Here is an 18,971-nt window from a genome sequence, read left to right as displayed (position 1 = left end):
CAATATGACTGCTAGACTTAGGTTGGCTACATAAAGTCTAAGTGGAAGAAATAACATAGTATATCTCGATTGGTTTTGCGTGCAAGTCTGCATGAAAACTAGGCTGTTTGGAGACAATACTAGGACTGCACCATGTGTAGCTTACCTACCTGGTCTCATGAAGTTTCGTAGCAACGTCTATAGCAAGTTTTATAGTTGCCAAGTCTTGTGTTGGTCTTTATAATCCCCATTGGTGGTCCAGCTTTTGTTGAATTCTTCTCCTACCAGATTCTAGTCAATGCCGGACCTTGATCTCTTTTCATTTGCCAAGAAAAATTTTGATGACTAGTTTAATAACCGCTCAAAGGCTTAAGCCAAGAGCTCCATTTTAATTAGGACCGACAAAACATGATTGGATCCGTCAATCTAATCCGTGTTCGACCCGTCATAAACGGATTTAGATTTAGGCTAAATGGACTTGGATCATAAACTAATTGATCTGTTTAACCCATTTAATAATTGAGTCGGGTTTGAATTTTAGATATCTGACCCGTTTAATATTCAGATCAGATTGAGTCAGATAACCCATTTAACCTGTTCAACCTGTTAAATCTATTTCTAATCCATTAACCCGACCTGTTTAACCTGTTTAATCGATTTAAGATCAGTTTAACCTATTTAAAACTTGTTTAACCTGTTTCTAACCCATTTAATCTGATATGTTTAATCCGTTTAATCTGTTTAATCTAATTTAATTTTTTTAATAAATAGATTAAACGGATCGAGTCGGATTATCTGTTTAATAAACAGATCGGATTCAAGTTAGAATTTTTGATCCGTTTAATAAATAGGTCAGATTTAGATTGACAATTTTCTGATCTGATCTGCATTGATTCGATCCATTTATGATCCGATCCGACCTGATTGCTACCCTTAATCCTGATAGATCCTCCATTGCTCCTCTGCTGTGTACGGAGAGATTAGGTGCATGAAGTCTAAATCATCCTAAATAAATATAATAACTTATTTGTGATAAATTTTCAAGTTTTGCCATGCTTGTATTTGTTTATGTACAAATAGATAAATCATCAATGGGTTTATACAAAAAAAAAAAAAAAAGTTAATCAATATCTTGCATTTAGCACTAAATTAAGACTGTTTCATGAAAGTTGACTACAAAAAGATAATTTCTTGGATTCAAAATTTATGAATTTTGAAAGTTAAGGTTTTCTTAGAAGGTTTTTGATTATTAAAATGATTAAATTTTCAAGTTGAAGTAGAAAATTCTAGTTATGTATTTTAAGAACAAAAAGTCAAGGATCCTTTGGAGGAACAAAATGATAAAGGAAATTTGAATGAAACCATTCTGACATGCACAAATCATTTTCATAATAAAATACATAATATTTCATCTATTTAGCAACAATTATTATCTCAATCATTTAAACCTCATGCTAACTCCAACCAAACCTTTTTGCGAATTTTCTTAATATTATCTGAAATGTTCAAAGCTCATATAATTGTTACAGATTGCCGAAATTAGCATATTTTTTTTCTTTTTTTCTCCAAAAAAATTCATGAAGTTTAGAATTTAGTATCCAGGTACTGACGGTTGTTACAAACAATGGTTAGAAGGAGCAAGTAGCGGGCGGTCCTCTTGATCAAAAGGCACCTTACACATCAAGGTACATGAATTTGCATCGAGACCATGAAAGCTGTGCATGTTGTCATCATGAATTCCTAGACACGGTAACATGCATATTCTCAGGAGAAAGGTCGACTATTCTAAGGCTTGAACCTTGAAGCGTTTGAGGTAGTAGTCTGCGATGGTAAAAAAGAAGGACCTGCAGACCAGGTCTTGAGTGTCATTGTACAGTCAGTCTGGACCACGGCTTGTCGATCACGTTGCTTGGGATAGTAGACGTCCAGTCTTTGAATAAATAAACTGTCTACTTCGCCAATTCCATGCTTGAGAGAGCTTTAGATCTTAAAAGTTTGTAGTTATGCTCTTTCCAAATACACCCGAGATATTAAGGTATAATGTGCTATATTCTCATCCTTTATCCATCCTTATTGGCCGGATTCGAGATGAGATGAAACAGCTGAAAATTTATCCACTACTTCATACATAACATCAGGAAGTCCTTCTCAATCACTCTTCACCGATGGCTGTTCGATACATATTTTAGGAGGTGAACAGCACTGCAGATTGGATTGCTTCCTTTATTATCGATCACATCGAAGATCAGTCCTAGCGCCAAGATGATGAATGCCCAGAGACATTACGTGACATTTTGTATTTCGATTTCTTGAGCTGTACTTAGTGATATGATCGCCTGCTTGTAACCCAAAAAAAAAATTCCTTCTCATAAAGGGAGCTCTCTAGGTGTGCCAAAGGTGGTGTATATTAGGAGGGAGATGATGGACATTTTAGATTTATCAGAAGCATGTTACAATAGAATTTGGAGTATTTATAGGTCGGCTAAATGACCTATATTTTTGGCATGATTTGAGAATAGTGGATAAGATCTTGAACCTTGAACACCATTCTTAGCATTGATATCGGCGGTAACAATTTTGTTATCGTAACAAAATCATTGAAGATCTTAACTTCCTCTGGAATCGAAAGCTTCCATACGATGGTGTCAAATTATCAAAATGAGATGTAACACCTCCACCAGAGAAAAAAAATGATAATAGTATTTTAATGCAAATGGGGAATGCAATTTCCATTCTATGGTGTTGTTCTCATAAGTGAGCCATGTTCTACCAAGGAGGAAGCATAGGGATTGGAATTCCATTAGAGCTGTGTATGTTATCGACTTAATGGAGCTCTGAATTTAGTGATCCAATTGCCTTCCAAAATGAAATCAGCTATAAAACATGTTTTTTTGGTACAAAAGCTACAAAACATGTTTGGTATTTGGAAAGTAGGAATAGATTTGGAAATTCTTGTTTAAGAGGCTTGATGCCATTCCAACAGTCATGCCAAAATGAGATGGCCTTTGCTGACTTCAGTGTAGGAGCATTGCTGAAATATGGATTGTTTGGTGAGGTTCATATTTTGAGGCAATAGTGCAGTATTGATCCTCTTTTTCAAACACTCACTAAAATTTCTACCCAAATAAAAAAGTCATTAAATGTCCTACCAAATTTATGCCATGCTAATTCTTTAGACAACCACTCCATCACCTGCTGCTAATCAATTTAAAGCTCATTGGTTTTGCATCCGTGATTGGCCAGACTAATTCCACACGTATAATGTGTACAATCATGGCCTGAAGTAATGGTGTGACCTATAATACTATTATTAACGACTGGAAATCCAGTCTGCTCGACTTGTATTCAATGCTCCAGTCTCGTGGTCTCCATGGAAACCGAGGGCAGGTATAACTCATACTTAGTCTAATGCTACTCCAAAGTCCACGTGGAAAGAGACTATTTATGGCGCGTTTGGTTTGTATCGGAGATCGAAATGAAAATTAGAATGAGGATTGGAACGATGGTATCCCTCAAACATTTAATTTATAAATAAAATTAAATTGAATATAAAAATAAAATTTAAAAATAATAAAAAATAAAAATAAGATTTAAAAAAATTAATATATTTTTATTTTTTAAAAATTTAAATAGAATGAAATTTTACTCAACCAAACGTTTAGATTGTGAGCCACTCAATCCAATTTTCATTTCCGTGTCAATCCCATCCAACCAAATATGCTTTTGGTGGATCCTCGGACAATGAAATCCCATGACCACACAACGATAATAACGACTTGTCTAAAATTTACGTAGAAAACAAAGAAGAGGACGCGTAGATAGATGGTTGAATCATGTGAGTAAACCCCGTAATGGACCGAAAATAACCTCTTTTTTTTTTTTTTAATCTGGAGTCAAGTCATCGCCTACGTGTCCCGCGTGTTCCGCGTCAGCTGCTGCTCCCCCCTCAACGCGGTGAGGTTCTCGAAGCAACCGTGTCCCCGAGACTCCCCAGCCTATCCTTGTCCGAAGACTAGTAAAGGGCCACCTTTTATCTGTACCAAAAAAAAGGGCCATCTTTTATCAAATTTTGGCCGCCGTCAGCGAGCTTTCGCCTTGGCAACAACTCCGTTTAATTTATCTGTCCTTTTGTTTACAATAGGAATTTTTCTTTAATGGTGGGCAGGAAAACTAGTACCAGATGTTCCATATACTGATACCCCCAAAGAACAATTGTTTTGATACCCAGAGAATATTTATTATATTGGTAGGATCATGTCAGGAATCAGGATCACTGGAACCATGCTCTTTTTTTTTTTTCTTTCTTTTTCTTTCTCTTTTTTATTAATATCTTACAAGGCAATGGACTTGTGACTCTGATCACCGCCGGTCGAGAGAAAGGAAATGGATTGTAAACTGATTAAATTATTGCTATTTCATTTATTTAGATATTTCTCTCTAGTTATAATAGATAATTTTTTTAAAAAATATGTATTTTTACATATAACAGTGTTTATTTTGTGCTTTATGACTTCAAGCCTAGCGATAAAGATGATTATCATTGGTGACAAATAAAGAAATTTGATCTTTTTCTTTTTTAAGGTTAGCTATCTTTATGTCTAAAGAATAGTTTTCAGCCATCTTTTTATGAATAAAAAAATAATAACAATTTTTTTGGCAGATATTTCAAATTTAAAAGATTTCACTTTACATTTTAGAAAAGGATAAACTTTTGCATTTATGAATATTCTTATGAATTTTTATATATAAAAATATGATGACTGTATGACATAAATACTCTAATTTTCTCAGCATTTAATATTGGATGGAAACTTTAGATGAATGGGACAGCTTTATTCTTATTATTTTGTTCAAAGCTCCTGGAAAGTAGAAAAATGATGATTTGCATTTACCTCCCTAAATTGCAAGTTGTAACTAAGATGATCATGTATAGTTATGCATATAATTGAATTTATCTTACACATAATTCAATAAGTATCTTAACAAATAAATTGCAAATATTAGAAGGAAAGATAGCTCCAGATGGAATGGTTCATTGTGTTATAACCCAATCTAATAATTGTTTCAACATATGTACTTTGAAGGTGCAAAGATCATGGAACATGTATATCTCTATTTGCATCAACAAGAGCTCATACAACATGAGCTCAAAATGAACAAATTAAATTTTAATATACTATTTCATTATCATTATAGAAAGAACGATCATTGGTGATATTTGAACATCTTATTTGCTGTCACATAGGAGAAACATTTTGACAAAAAAACATCAAATTTAGAAGATCAAAATATCTAGATTTCAAGAAATTCATGTCTCAAAAAAAATCTTTTTTAGAAAGAAATAAAATATAATTTTTAGTTAAATAAATGGATCACAACCATCCATCCTTCCAATTATGTGCACTATACCCATCAAGAATATGTATAAAACTAAGAGAACATCTTATCTCCATTGAGGATGTTATTTTATTTCATTGTCTATCTATTAAGCATGCGCTTTTCTGCTTTCTTTCTTTTTTTTTTTTTTTAAATGAAAAATGTCGGGCATACCCATTCAAACATCAATTTCAGAAATCCAAAAAAAAAAAAAAAAAAATCAGAGAAGAGGTATGCTTACCATTTAGTTTTTGGATCTCAACTAAGTTAGAAAGGGACTCGGGGTGGTGGACCGTGTGAGGAAGTGACATCAGAAGGAATCGCATCAGCTAACCAGGGGTCGATTTCAGCACTAAATCATCCTTCCCTTCACCTTCCAACCACCTTCCTGGCGCTTTCTTAAAAAGATTAAACAATTTAAGCGACCCCATTGAGGCTATCCTTTATAAAGCATCGGCCACCCTCCCCATGGCGCCGTAGTCCTCATTGTCCTGACAAGCTTTCAACCCTCGACAACTCTAACCTCGTCTCCTGCCATCAAAATATCCCGGAGTTTTTATTCCTTCCCTTCTCAGAAGGAATATGGCAGCTAAAAGGCTTCATAACGATTCCGAGTATGACAAGGATCCACCGGAGGACAAACGGATGCGTCGCCTACCTTCTTTCTCAACGTTCGTAAACATCCTAATAACCTTTGTTTCCTCAGTTCTTTCTCTCATGTTTGCTTGAAGTTTTCTTCTCTTGTGCTACATCAGGGAAAAAAAGCAAGCCTTTTAGATTCTGAAAGATAAGATAGTATGGTATACTTTATAACTCTGTGTCTTAATGAGGTTTCGGATTGAAATAGATTAATATATATAAGCTCCTTTCGTATTATTCTCTTTTATATAGTATATTTTCTCATGAGAAGTAAAACATTTTGGTGCATATTTTCTTATCACATGGATAAATTTAACAAGTTATGATTAAAAGAAAAAAGCAACTTGATATTTATGCGTGATGCATGTATTTATGCATGAGAAGTAAGTTATGATGATATCTTTTTTGAGGCAAGTTATGATGATATCATAATACCAAAGTTGTCATATCATTCATGTTTGACTCGATACGTTGCATATAAAACCTTACTGCATGGAAACCCGTCTCATAAAGATCATATATCCGCTGGAAATATTTAGCTTTTCTACGAGATCATAGGGTTTCTGAGCAAATTAAACGGGGTACTAGTACTTTACAGTTTAAAACCAGGCATGTTGTTACGTTTCGTATTGTGTCATAATCTAAAGTAATTTACAATTTTGTGAATTAGTTTAAGGTTTAATCATCTGACTTTTCCTCCTTGTCCTTCTGACAGTGTGATCAGAGAAGCTATGATGGCGAAGTCATTGCAAAACTTCTTTATGGCCTTGGAACCGTTGTTCCGCAAAGTGGTATGACCGCTAACAAGGCATGCTTAGATTATCAAAACATTTTGCATCAAATTAATAAGTCATGGTTGTTGTTTATAAATTACATGAAACTTTGAGATTTTATTATCATCCATCTAACATCTTAATTATGAAAAAAGGTGACCCCATGTTGACCATCTATCGTTAGTAAAATATATACAATTTTAAATAGCATAGCCTATAGTTTGTGCAGGAATTAGAACAATCATGAGTTGACAAAAAGAGTAGAGGATATAGTCGCATCAATATTTATTTTCTTCAAGAACATTTATCTTAAGCTATTTATTGCATTTCGTTAGGTGCAAGAAGAGGTGGATCGTGGACTAGTTCAGGGCACGCGTCTGCTTCAAAGGTAGATAGCTTGTAACTCCCACATATGTTGATAAGTTCTTTTTTTTTTTTTTTTTAAGACAAAAGTAGAATCTTTAATGTATTCGTTGGTGTCTTTCTTTTGTTTACCTCAGGTGTGAAAAACCTTAACATGATAAGACTCAATCCAAAGGACCAAACTTTAACATTTTTGATCATTGTAAAAATTGATTAACCGTGTCGCTATGAACTTTACAGGCCTTCCCAAATGCATAATATTGAAGCGGCTGAGCCACCTAGCATGAAACTAATCTTCAAAAGACAACCATCACCTCCAATCTTCACAGGAAGCAAGGTTGAAGATGAGGATAATAAACCTCTCCAGGTCCTCCTTGTAGACACCTATAACAATGAAATACCTCAGTCCTCACTTCCATCACCTCTTAAAGTAGAAGTGGTGGTCCTTGACGGCGATTTTCCTTCTAATGATCATGAAGACTGGACAAGCACTGAGTTCCAGAATAGCATGGTTAAAGAACGAACAGGAAGGAGGCCATTGATTACAGGAGAAGTGAACCTCACACTGAGAGATGGAACTGCTTCCATCTCGGATCTCACGTTTACCGATAACTCGAGTTGGATAAGAAGCAGGCACTTCAGAATAGGTGCAAGAATTGTGCCAGGGAGCTATGATGGACCGAAAATTAAAGAAGCCATGACTGAACCTTTCACAGTTAAAGATCACCGAGGTGAATGTAAGTAGGCTATATATCTTCGATCGCTACCATTTTTTATTATCTCATCCATATCATTTCATCGATTAAATTTTCTTACGGAGGCTTTAAACTAGAAGGCATACTTAATCCCTCTCATGATCACAGTGATCACCATGTTTGTAAGAAAAGACAGATCAATTGGAGTTTGTAAGCTTTCATCCAAACTCCAAAGATACCCATCAAAGTGTTAAGGGCCCATGATCAGCTGGGTCATATTCAGTGAGTTGCCCCCATCCTTTTAATAATTCCACGCCGAAATCTCATGGAAGACTATAGAAGTATACGAGGTGCTTGTAGCCGTTAATCAACTTCTTGGGCTACAATTTTGAGAACAACATGTGCACAACAACTATTTTCATGGCATATGTCTTCTAGAACAGAACTTCTCTATTTCATTCTCATGCTTTCACGCCTCTAAAAACCAAGAAAAATTGACTGGCTCAACCTACATCACATTCCTTTGCAGTGTACAGGAAGCATTATCCACCAACTCTCGGCGACGAGGTATGGCGACTAGAAAAGATTGGAAAAGATGGGGCATTCCACAAGAGGCTATCGGCTGCACGCATCGACACGGTCCAAGACTTCTTGAAGCTCTCAGTTATCAACCCTGATGAACTCCGCAGGGTAGAGACGCAACTCGGTAGCTAAATATATCAAAGGAGACAATGATACGTGGATTGCCATATTATCTAATCGGCCTTATTTGTCCTCTGAAACAGATATTGGGAGTTAATATGTCAGACCGGATGTGGGAGGGAACACATAATCATGCGAGGACCTGCCACTTGGGTGACAAGGTCTACTTGCACCGCGGACAGGATTGCACCCTTCTCTTGAACTCCATATGTGAAGTTGTTGGGATTATAACTACTGATGGCGTGATGTGCACGCTTAAGGATTTTAACATATCTGAGGAGGTAAGCACTCGAGTCATTGCAGATTCTTGCTCTATGTCGCATGGCTGTTCTTGCCTTCTGACAATTTTTAACGTTGGTGTCCTCCAATTGTTTCTCAGGTCTATGTACAGCAGCTTGTCCGAGAGGCATATCAGAACTGGGATAAGTTGGAAGAAGCTGATGGATTATTGCTCAATGCCAACGTTCCTCTCCTTCAAAGTTAGTAGACGATTAGAGAAACAAATATAATTATATTTTTGCAAGGTTGTAATAATATTTCTTGGAGTCCCAGTAGTTGTAACACGGTTGTTTTTTTCGACAGATGAACCTGTTCACCAGGGTGGGATGGAATCATTGCCTTGGTATCCAGTAAACGCAGAAACCGCCGCATTAGAGCATCAAATGGGGGGTTTTGATGAGGCTGGAGCTCCTCCAAACAATCTGCAACTTGGATTTAGGGGTCCTGCCGGAAATCCAACATCCTCCACTTCTCCAATTCCGTGGAATCATGCATATATGGCAGGTTTAGGTGGAAGATGACACGAGCACTTGTTCAGCCTTTCTAAATTGGCAGTTAGGCTAGAAAGAAGCTGTCAAATTAGTAGCCTTCATGTACATTAAAAAGGGTATAAGAAGTTGAAATTATGATCCTATCAGCTGCCCAGATTGCTTGCGTTGCGTACAATAAGAGCAAGCTAAGAGAGCAAGAAGAGGCGCTTTTTCCGTTTTGTGTTCACCTCTGTTTCCCCTTTGTATTTTTCTTTTTTCCACATAAGATTAGATTTGGAGTAGTTTCAGGATACAAGTGGAGTAGTGTGATGTCCTTTACAACTGTTAGGACATGTCTGTAGCATTAGTGCTGTTCTCTCCCATTTTGTATGAATTAATGAATATTAGATTATCTACATTATCTCTCGTGCCAAATTTAATTTAACCAATTGTTTCCTTGTCAAAGAATGTTTATCTGTTCTTGCTTTTTTTATATCATTTAATCCATTACTGCAATGATGATTTCCATGTGTTATTAGAAAATCATGCTGATCCAAGGTATTCTATTCTCTAATTTTAAGAAGATAGAAATATCAATGTCTCTAAATTCGTCTCCTCAATCCTTGGCAACTTGTCTCTTTGATTACTGCCTTGTTTTCCTCTAAATAGCCCCTTGCTTCGTGATGGTGCATGCAGATGCAACGACACGATAGCCAACTAGCCCTTAGGTTGTCATATGCCAGGACTACCAAAACGAAACGTATGGCCTTTAATTCTACGAGGACCATGTTAAATGGATCCACATGCTACCATCGCTAGTGCATAATAAATATATCTAACGAGAATGTTACATAGCTGATGGTAAGTCCTATTCCTCTTCCCTACCGCACTTGGTGTCAATCAAGTAGCATGAAGAGAAATTTTTTTTTTTTTCATTTTTGTGTTAGTAAAATATTTCTTCAAATTGCTCATGCGGACCCACTCAAAGGCCAGCACAGGACCTTCCCATGCCGTAGCCTGTTTGACGAGGGACAGCATGACCCACGGACCTCTCGGGGATATCCGGATCCGGCTTGCCACGAACCAAATCCGAATCCGAATCCACAAGATTAAGGGGTTCGCTCCAGTCAACTATTAGCACGCACATTCCCCACCTTTTCTCGCCGCCGAGGTGGATCCTGTCCTCGGTCGTGGCGGGCCCCGCCACACTCTCTACCCATCGTACGGCCAACTGCCCTTCGACTTCCACGCCACGCGGGCCCCTGCCCCCTGACCCACCCCGACTCCCCACCGTTCAACCTCCCCCGCCGCTCCCCAATTTCTTGCGTCGAAGGACGCGCGACGGAGAGGGATCTCGGCCGGTCTTTATGAGTCGGCGGCGGCGGAGATGGGCGGAGTCGCGTCGTCGATCGCCGCCAGGCTTGCCTTCTTTCCCCCCAGCCCCCCTTCCTACACCGTGACCGCTGACGAGCCCGGCGGCCGCCTCTCCATTCCCGAGCTTGCCTCCGGCCGGCGCGCCGACATCGACATCCTCCGGGTCCGGACAAGGAGGGGGAACAAGATCGTAGCCGTCCATGTCAGGAACCCCCGTGCAACGGCCACCCTGCTGTACTCTCACGGCAACGCCGCGGACATCGGCCAGATGTTCGAACTCTTCGTCGAGCTCAGCGCCCGCCTCCGCATCAATCTCATGGGGTCCGTCGTTGATGCTCGAATACCTCTTTTCGGTGATTTTTCTTAGGGCATAATATTTCTTTAATGTTTGATTTCGTTTGTTTTGTTGTCTGGAAGTGATCCGGTCTTGTTTATAGGAAAGCTTTGATAGGAAAATCGAACCTTGAGAAAAATTCGGTAAACTTACTTTGAATTACCAAAAGAAAGTTATAAAAGTTATCACGGTTATAAAAGTTCAAAAACTTACTTTGAATTACGAAAAGAAAATTGAGGTAAAGTTACTTTGAATTACCAAAAGAAAGTCATCAAAGCTAAAAAATTATAATTCTTTTTCTAATGTTGTTTTATTTGTTCACAATATTTGTTACTATTAGCAGAAATGATTGATAGAAATTTTGGGTAAGTGGGGTTGAAAGTAGACTGCTTCTGAGGCAATAAAATTGTTGATTTGAATGAGAAACTGAACTTTTGTTTGGCCTACGGTTATAGGGAATTTGACATCTATTGGGGCAATTTTACTAGTTCTAGAGCAGAAGATTATAATATCTGGAGCTCGTTACTTGCCTTCTAAAATTTGCTTATTTTATTGCATCCTGCTAACCAAATATACCTGGTACATTCGTACAGAACAATGCCCTCCTTATCTTAAACAAAGCTATCCAATTTGTGGTTGAAAGTATTGTTTACAAATTAGATTTTGCAATGTCCCTCCGTTGTTTCCACTAGTTTGCAAAGTGGTTCATCTATAACTAATAAATGAAACAGATGGAACAACAAGTAGCTCTTTGCAATTCATACTATCAAGGAAAAAGTAAATGAAGAGGTAAAACATTGAAGATTGAGAATGTTAACTTTATGAAAATATCTTTACCAGAAACCACCTTTGTTAGACTCATCCTCAGAGCTGGATAGCATTTCGGACACTAATTTGCTGACCACAATCTGGCAACCTGGAATTAAATGCTTGAGGTCTGATATGATCTCTTCACATGTAGTTTAATGTGAAGGAAAAGATTTATGTAGAACTAAGGATGCCTATATAAAGTTTAATCATCTACATGGTGGGTTGCTTGATTTTTTTTAGTTTTTATTTTTATTTTTTTGCTGAAGTTGAGATCCTGATTTCCTCCCTTGTGAATCCAGAATCTGTTTTATACTTCATCTCATTATCTTTTCTTTCTGTGCCCATATGTCAATCCAACTTTTCCAATCCTTGCCCTATGTGAGGATTCACATTTATAAACCTGTTAACATACAACATAGTTTTGGCACTAACTGCTTTACTCTTTTGGTATCATACTTGAAGAACGTCATGAACAAAACTTTTTGGAGTTGGAATTATATTCTTGTTCATTATGCTCATTCGTGGATCTTCAGGGCTAAAAGTAATTCTTGCTAGTATAAACGAGTCTCAGTTTTCAATTATTCACCATTTAAAATAAAACTTGTGCATAACAATATATTTAGCACTGAAAGACACTATGGGCATTCTGTTAAATTTTTTAGCTTACCTTTAATTGACCATATTGACAAGTCTTTATAAAGGGATTGTGTATCATTTGTTCATATCTTTTTTTGTTTATAACTACATGGTATATGTCTGGATTTTCTCAATAAATTTGTGCTTCCCCTTTTTATGAAACAACAAAATTATCTTTACATGGTATATAGTGCCCTCATGCCTTTAACTTTTATGATGCCATAATGAGTACCAATCATAGATCTATATATAGAAAGTAACCCTTACTACCAGTATTCTATATTCCTCTTACACCTCTTTGATAATTTCAGTCAATTGAATCTCCATAGCACCATGTATTTAATTGATTGATTATCTTAAACCTTTCTCATCATCATTAGTTCTACAGTGCATCTGTTTATGTAAATGTGGTAGGAAGTGAATGCTAATACATAGTTACCATTGCTCATGCAATTTAGTGTGTACCGTAACTTATTGTGCTCCTCCCATCTCTCTCTCTCTCTCTCTCTCACACACACACACACACAAGTTGTTCAATCTATCTATCTATTTATCTATCATTACCTTTTATAATGTTGTTCAGTGAAAAACTCAGAATTAATTAGAACTTGAGTTATTCTCTCATATTTTCCTCCATAACTTTTTCCTTTTTGACTTCTTGATTATGGGTGTTACAGGTATGATTACTCTGGTTATGGGCAATCTACAGGGAAGGTTGGATCCTATTGGTTTTTTTAATTTAAGTTTACATGCCATTTGGGTCATATGAGGCATACATCACTACTGCTATTTCTTTTGATATGACACTGTTTATTTGTTCATGAAACAGCCCACTGAGTATAATACATATGCAGACATAGAGGCAGCATATAATTGCCTCAAGGAACAATATGGAGTGGCAGATGACGATCTAATTCTGTATGGTCAGTCTGTTGGTAGTGGTCCTACTCTTGATCTGGCATCCCGTCTCCCAAACCTAAGAGCTGTTGTTCTACATAGTCCTATCCTTTCTGGATTAAGGGTGCTATATCCAGTGAAAAGAACATATTGGTTTGACATTTACAAGGTATGAGCTCAAACAATTCTGCACCTCATTCTCATTTAATACTGCCAATGACGTTTCTATTAGAAAAATACCGTGGATGACTTTTCTTCCCTTCTGCAGAATATCGACAAGATTGGCCGTGTGAATTGCCCGATCTTAGTCATTCATGTAAGCACTCAATATCCATATTTCCTTCAATTTCTCTTCTGTTTATCTTCAGTTTGTTTTGTAAACTTTTTACTCCTGTGTCTATGTGCATATATATTTTTGTGTGCACATGTTCATTAATACTGTTAAGGTTTAGATTTATGAAGTCATGTTTCGTGTTTTTGTTTCATATTCTTGGAAATCAAGGAGTAATAGAGTATGTAAATTATAATGCCTAGTGCTGTCTGTTCAAGCCATTGATGCAATAATGTAGGGCTCCTGGAGATTCAATCCTATTGAACTTTTCAAATATCTTACCTTGATTACTCTCTTGCTTCCCTGTTTTATTGTAACTGCTTTTGGTAATGATTTTGGGTCTTATCATGCTGGTAACAGAGTGGCATTTTAGATCCAGAGCCAGACTGCATGGCTTGTGAAAGTCATCTAAAACCAAGGATGATTGGGAGTCACAGCTTGAGGCTAGGCTTGAAACAAAGTTAGAGGCAAAATATAATTAAAGAAATTACATAACTTAATATCTCCCTTGTGGAAACCCTTCAGGTGACAGTTGCCCAAGTTTCTAAGGACCGTTTTATGATTCCATGACCTGTCTTTGGTATCAGGAATGCTAAAGCTTGTTGAATAAGCATCAAAGACTTCTAACTGACAACTTTACAGGAAAGGATGATATTGGTAGAGGACCGTATGGCAATTAAGATATTTGTCTCCTTGTGTAGAGGTGAAGTTTCCATGGGGAGATGCATTGGATCAATTTCTTAAGTTCTTTTCATTTTTTAAGCTTTCATCATGACGGAGAGGCATTGATTGCTGAGATAGTTTCCCTGAACCTCAAGGGTGATGTCATCTGTATTATGATTGATTATTTCTCATAATCTGGGCTTGGGAGACATGTTTGAAGGTTTTTGTTGAATATCTCCTTGGGCACCCTTTTAAGTGCGAGAATGTTGGTGGTGGAGTGCAAAATCTGTCAACTATTTTGGAGACGTAATTCATTTTAAGCAGCTAAGAGATTAAATCTGAGATTGTACATAATGGCTACCGGTGGAAACTTATATTGATGCACTTTATTAAAATATTTCTCTGGAGGTCAAGATGCATAGAACTCATAGCTACTGGAGGAAAGAGTTAATGGACATAGTTGAAGTTCATACAAGGGGCTAATGATAAAAAATTTGAAGCTTTGCAATAAGCTCATTCGATTAGACAACTAATAACATCATATGAGATTGCTTGTATGGCAGATCAATAAAAGCACATGCAGGAATTGCAGTGAAAAATGGCAAAAACAGAATAATGTTGCAAACAGGAAACTATATGTGTTTATTGAGCTTTTGTCAAGATGAGCCAGATGGATATGACCAAGGTAGTCACCATATAATGCCAAGAGAATTTGGCCAATTCATATTTACTTCTGTGGAGGATTTCGTGCGCACGCTTGTGCGTGCGTGCATGATTTTGGAGTTAGAAACTATATTTAATGTATTTAAAACTAGGACTAAGTTGGTCATATATTTCTTATTCTTGTTAGTTTTATGGTGTCTATGAAATATGATGCCTGTCTGCCATCTTTTCAATTGGTTGAAGTAATAGACAAAATTGCTTGGAGACCAGATCCTCGTGAAGTTACCTTCTCTTCTGTCTCATTTGTCTTCCTTCCATTTCCTCTAATTGCCATTTATAGAGATCTTCAGTTCTACAAGAAGTGCAAAAGTACAGTCAAAAGCATATAACTTGGAGGAACAAGAATGTGGTGGATATTCCTTACATTTCCAACATAAAGTAGGGAGCCTAACAAGTTTGGTCGCTTTTAGCTATCTTGAACATTAACTGGTCTCTTGCATCATAAAAATAGCCCAGGCAGAAACGGATGCCTAGGAAGCAAGAAGAAAAGGGAATGGACCAAAAGGAAAAGCCCTTGAGTATTGTAACACAAGATTAGTTAATGACCAAAATGAATTTAAAATGTTAGAGATTTGTAGAGGTATCTCCGGATGTTGGGGGTGTTTGGTTATGGTAGGAGACAAAATGCTGGGACCTGCTCTGCCTATCAGTGGAAAGAGCAAATATTAGTCCAGCATGCCAAATTTTTCATAAGTGCCACACCAGTACCTTGTTCTTAATGGTACATGGAATATCCTCCTTAAATCCTTGCATTCGTTCTAGGATTGGGGAAGAAGGGGAATTTGGGGGGTAGTCGACACAAGGGCATACTCCCGCAGATGCTTTGAAATTATGCAAAAGTTGTGCAAGTCCAAAGTCAGTTTCTTAAGGTGACAGCTTACTCCAGAACTAAATTTTAATACGCATAATGTTACAAATGGTGGTAAATTAGATGGATGAAAATATTTATCTCTACATCAACAACTCTGGTATGTTATTGTAAGGGTTTGCGTCATACGTTCTGCTTGACCACTTCATACAGGTAAATGGCAATCTTTTGGTTGGTTCATTTTGTTTGAGTGCATAAAAAAGAAAAAATAATGTGAACTGAAATAAGATTAACTTTCATGAACGCTTGAATTAGGAAGCATTCAAGTTCTGGTGGAATGGTTGCTTCTGAGAAAGATTGCTAGAGAATTTTGTTAGTGCTGTGATAAAATTTTCAAGTCAATTATGCAATTACCCAACCGTTGAGAAATTATTTAGGAACTATTTGAAGATATAGGGTATGATGAGTTATAGTTTGTTCTTGAAATTTGTTGGTTGTTTAATATTGATATGCAAGCTCTCTTTTTCTCTCTCTCTCTCTCTCTCTAACCCAGGGTACATCAGATGAAGTTGTTGACTGCTCCCACGGAAAGCAACTCTGGGAGCTTAGTAAAGAGAAGTACGAACCACTTTGGCTAAAAGATGGTGGTCATTGCAATTTGGAGTTTTTCCCTGAATACATCAAGCATCTGAAGAAATTTGTGTCAACAGTTGCAAAGAGTAATTCTACGAAGAACGATTCAGCAAGCACAAAAACAAAAGATGATCAGAGCAAGCAGACTGAAATTGGAACATCAGGAGATACATGCAATGCCCGTAACTGTTCTGAGATCTCGAGAAAGAGTTTGGACAGTCAGATCACTAAACCAACAAACGTAGATCAGGCTGAGGAATCGCGGATGAGTGTTGACAGGAAGAAAGGGAAAGTCTTGTTATGGCGATGACTACTTCGCAGCCAAGTAAACCAAGTAATATAGCTCAAGAGCTTCCACGTACAGTTAAGGCCCTTCTGAACCAGTACAAAATTCTCTGTCCATGTAATAACTTAGCTTTAACATATTGTGTGTGTTGTATTCTACCATGGTCAAAAGAAAAAAAGTTTCATACTTGATCTGTTGGTTAGAAAGGATGGTTTCATTGATAGGAACTAGCACTGGACCTGTGCACATTACTGATTCATGTGGAAAGGTTTTAATGGATGAATGTGATCCCATGGTCTGATGATCATGGTAATTTATTTGTAGATTGATAAACATAGTCCCAATTTTTGCATTATATATGTCTCCTGTTTTCTCCCTCTCGAGAACTTATGTTTGCCAACAGTGGTGTACCTGCTAGAGCATGTAACTACACAGATGACCTCAAATATCCAGCCATGCCGGTTATTCAAGTTATATAAAGACACAAAAGTCTACGATAATGCCCCTTACTTGGATCTAATATTTAAGATTTCCAAAACATCTATCTGACCATAGAAATAACTTTGTCATATTTCAAGGACAAATATTTGTATTTTAACCGACAAGGATAAAATCTTTTTTTTTTTTTTTTCATGGGTAAAAAAGGACAAAATGTTTTTAATGTTATGGAGTAGGTCTTGAATATTATGATCCAAATTTAGATGGCCAATAGGTGGGTGACACTGCAGAAATTCTTGATCAAAATGTTGAAATGAAATTTGGTCCTCTATTGGATGTCACCTTGGTGTTTCACGCATGCCAGCCCCACCACTGTCGTGTCTGTTTCAACGTAAGTCAGCATTATTATTGCCACCACCGCTGCACCAGCGAATGCCGAGGGCATTGGAGCATTACAAACGAGGAAGGCCTGGATGTGTGTCCCGAGCATACGGATTGCCCATTTGGGGAACACTGGTCGTACGTCTAGGCCGGTAGAAAGGGCCGTCTGGCGCGTCTCGGACTCTGCCCGTCGCACATTTCATATAGAATGATCGAGCGAGCCCCTTGTCGCATTGCGCACTACACCATCCCCAACAGCGTCCGCAATCGTCGCATGCGCACCGCTTCCGTAGGCACCGCTGGTGCGCTATCGTGCCAACCAAACCCATCGTCCGTGCGCATTCGAGGATCGGCATCTGGAGAGCTTGCATGGACGACACATCCGACAGCACGCCACCGCCGAGAGGAGGATAACAAAGAGAATAATTCCAATCACAACTCAGCATACTTATAACATTACATCCAAGCTTATTAGTTATTGCAATCTTACTCCCAAGTAGTGAACCCAAACAAACCATCCCCCTGCCATCATCACAGAGATGCAGTAGACATTATACTGCACTGCTTAGATCTCCTTTAAGGGTCAATTCCCTTTATCGGGAATCATTTAGCACAGAATTGGAGCTACCCAAGTTATGGGGGACCACTTTAAGATTCATTTGGTTGGAATTAATCTAGTATATAAAAAAAAAATTTATATTAGATTATCATATTTAATATAAAAAATAAAAAAAAATTGGTAAAAAAAATAATGAGTCTCATATTTTTTTTTCGAAGGGAGAATAAAAAATAAATACTCTGGAGGATTGATATTTGTAAAGTTTTTGGGTAACGATAATTCATATTTGACAAAAATATTTTCAATATTTCTTTCGAGGCTTCTCGAATACATTTGGTTTCTTTTTCTTTCCATGAGTGCTTGATATTTCACTCGAAAGGAAAAGAGAACCCTAATCTTAACACATTTTTATCTCTCTCGAATCCATCCATCACCCAAGGAACCTCTGTTGATTCAATCCTAATGCGGCAATGCCCGTTCTCATTGCTCGATTTGAAGATTTTTCATCGAAGAAGACAAATTTTCTTCGTTTTCTTGCTCAAAGGCTACTGTAAATTCGTAAGTATTCATTTAATCTTTTTTATTTCTTATATTTTTTATTAAATTTTTTATAGTATTATAATTATTTTTAGGAATAGACGACCACAAAAGAAATGTTAAATAAACTCAAAAGAGGAAGTTGGTAACAAACATATAGAAAGTAGGGAACAATGCCAAAGAGTTGCCAAATAAACCAGCCTATAATACTAGAATAGGCATAGATATAACATAATGAAGGTAATATATGAAGAAAATTTATTTGAGTAAAACAACATATACAAA

The 18,971-nt window shown here is 37.2% G+C and overlaps 2 protein-coding genes across 2 annotated transcripts; both read left to right on the top strand.

Annotated features, from left to right (window-relative positions):
• Positions 1 to 5,831: 5,831 nt before the first annotated feature.
• On the top strand, positions 5,832 to 9,692 carry LOC105048405 (protein SAR DEFICIENT 1). The gene is made up of 8 exons (XM_010927698.4): positions 5,832 to 6,026; positions 6,710 to 6,785; positions 7,103 to 7,155; positions 7,371 to 7,867; positions 8,355 to 8,515; positions 8,611 to 8,808; positions 8,907 to 9,006; positions 9,110 to 9,692. Exons 1-8 carry the CDS (start codon positions 5,938 to 5,940, stop codon positions 9,325 to 9,327), a joined length of 1,392 nt encoding a protein of 463 aa, XP_010926000.1. The 5' UTR covers positions 5,832 to 5,937; the 3' UTR covers positions 9,328 to 9,692.
• Positions 9,693 to 10,541: 849 nt separating this feature from the next.
• On the top strand, positions 10,542 to 17,094 carry LOC105048404 (uncharacterized). The gene is made up of 5 exons (XM_010927697.4): positions 10,542 to 10,971; positions 13,108 to 13,144; positions 13,260 to 13,496; positions 13,596 to 13,643; positions 16,406 to 17,094. Exons 1-5 carry the CDS (start codon positions 10,664 to 10,666, stop codon positions 16,793 to 16,795), a joined length of 1,020 nt encoding a protein of 339 aa, XP_010925999.1. The 5' UTR covers positions 10,542 to 10,663; the 3' UTR covers positions 16,796 to 17,094.
• Positions 17,095 to 18,971: the final 1,877 nt, after the last annotated feature.

This window comes from Elaeis guineensis, chromosome 7 (assembly GCF_000442705.2).
Source record: "Elaeis guineensis isolate ETL-2024a chromosome 7, EG11, whole genome shotgun sequence".
NCBI classification, from domain to species: Eukaryota; Viridiplantae; Streptophyta; class Magnoliopsida; order Arecales; family Arecaceae; genus Elaeis; species Elaeis guineensis.
This window is presented reverse-complemented; position numbering and strand designations above follow the sequence as displayed.

Coding starts and splice junctions, on each gene's coding strand:
- LOC105048405 (XM_010927698.4), top strand. CDS start 5,938: ATGGCAGCTAAAAGGCTTCATAACGATTCCGAGTATGACAAGGATCCA. Junction 6,786..7,102: donor AACCGTTGTTCCGCAAAGTG/GTATGACCGCTA, acceptor GCATTTCGTTAG/GTGCAAGAAGAGGTGGATCG. Junction 8,516..8,610: donor ACCCTGATGAACTCCGCAGG/GTAGAGACGCAA, acceptor CCTCTGAAACAG/ATATTGGGAGTTAATATGTC.
- LOC105048404 (XM_010927697.4), top strand. CDS start 10,664: ATGGGCGGAGTCGCGTCGTCGATCGCCGCCAGGCTTGCCTTCTTTCCC. Junction 13,145..13,259: donor ATGGGCAATCTACAGGGAAG/GTTGGATCCTAT, acceptor TTCATGAAACAG/CCCACTGAGTATAATACATA. Junction 13,644..16,405: donor GCCCGATCTTAGTCATTCAT/GTAAGCACTCAA, acceptor TCTCTAACCCAG/GGTACATCAGATGAAGTTGT.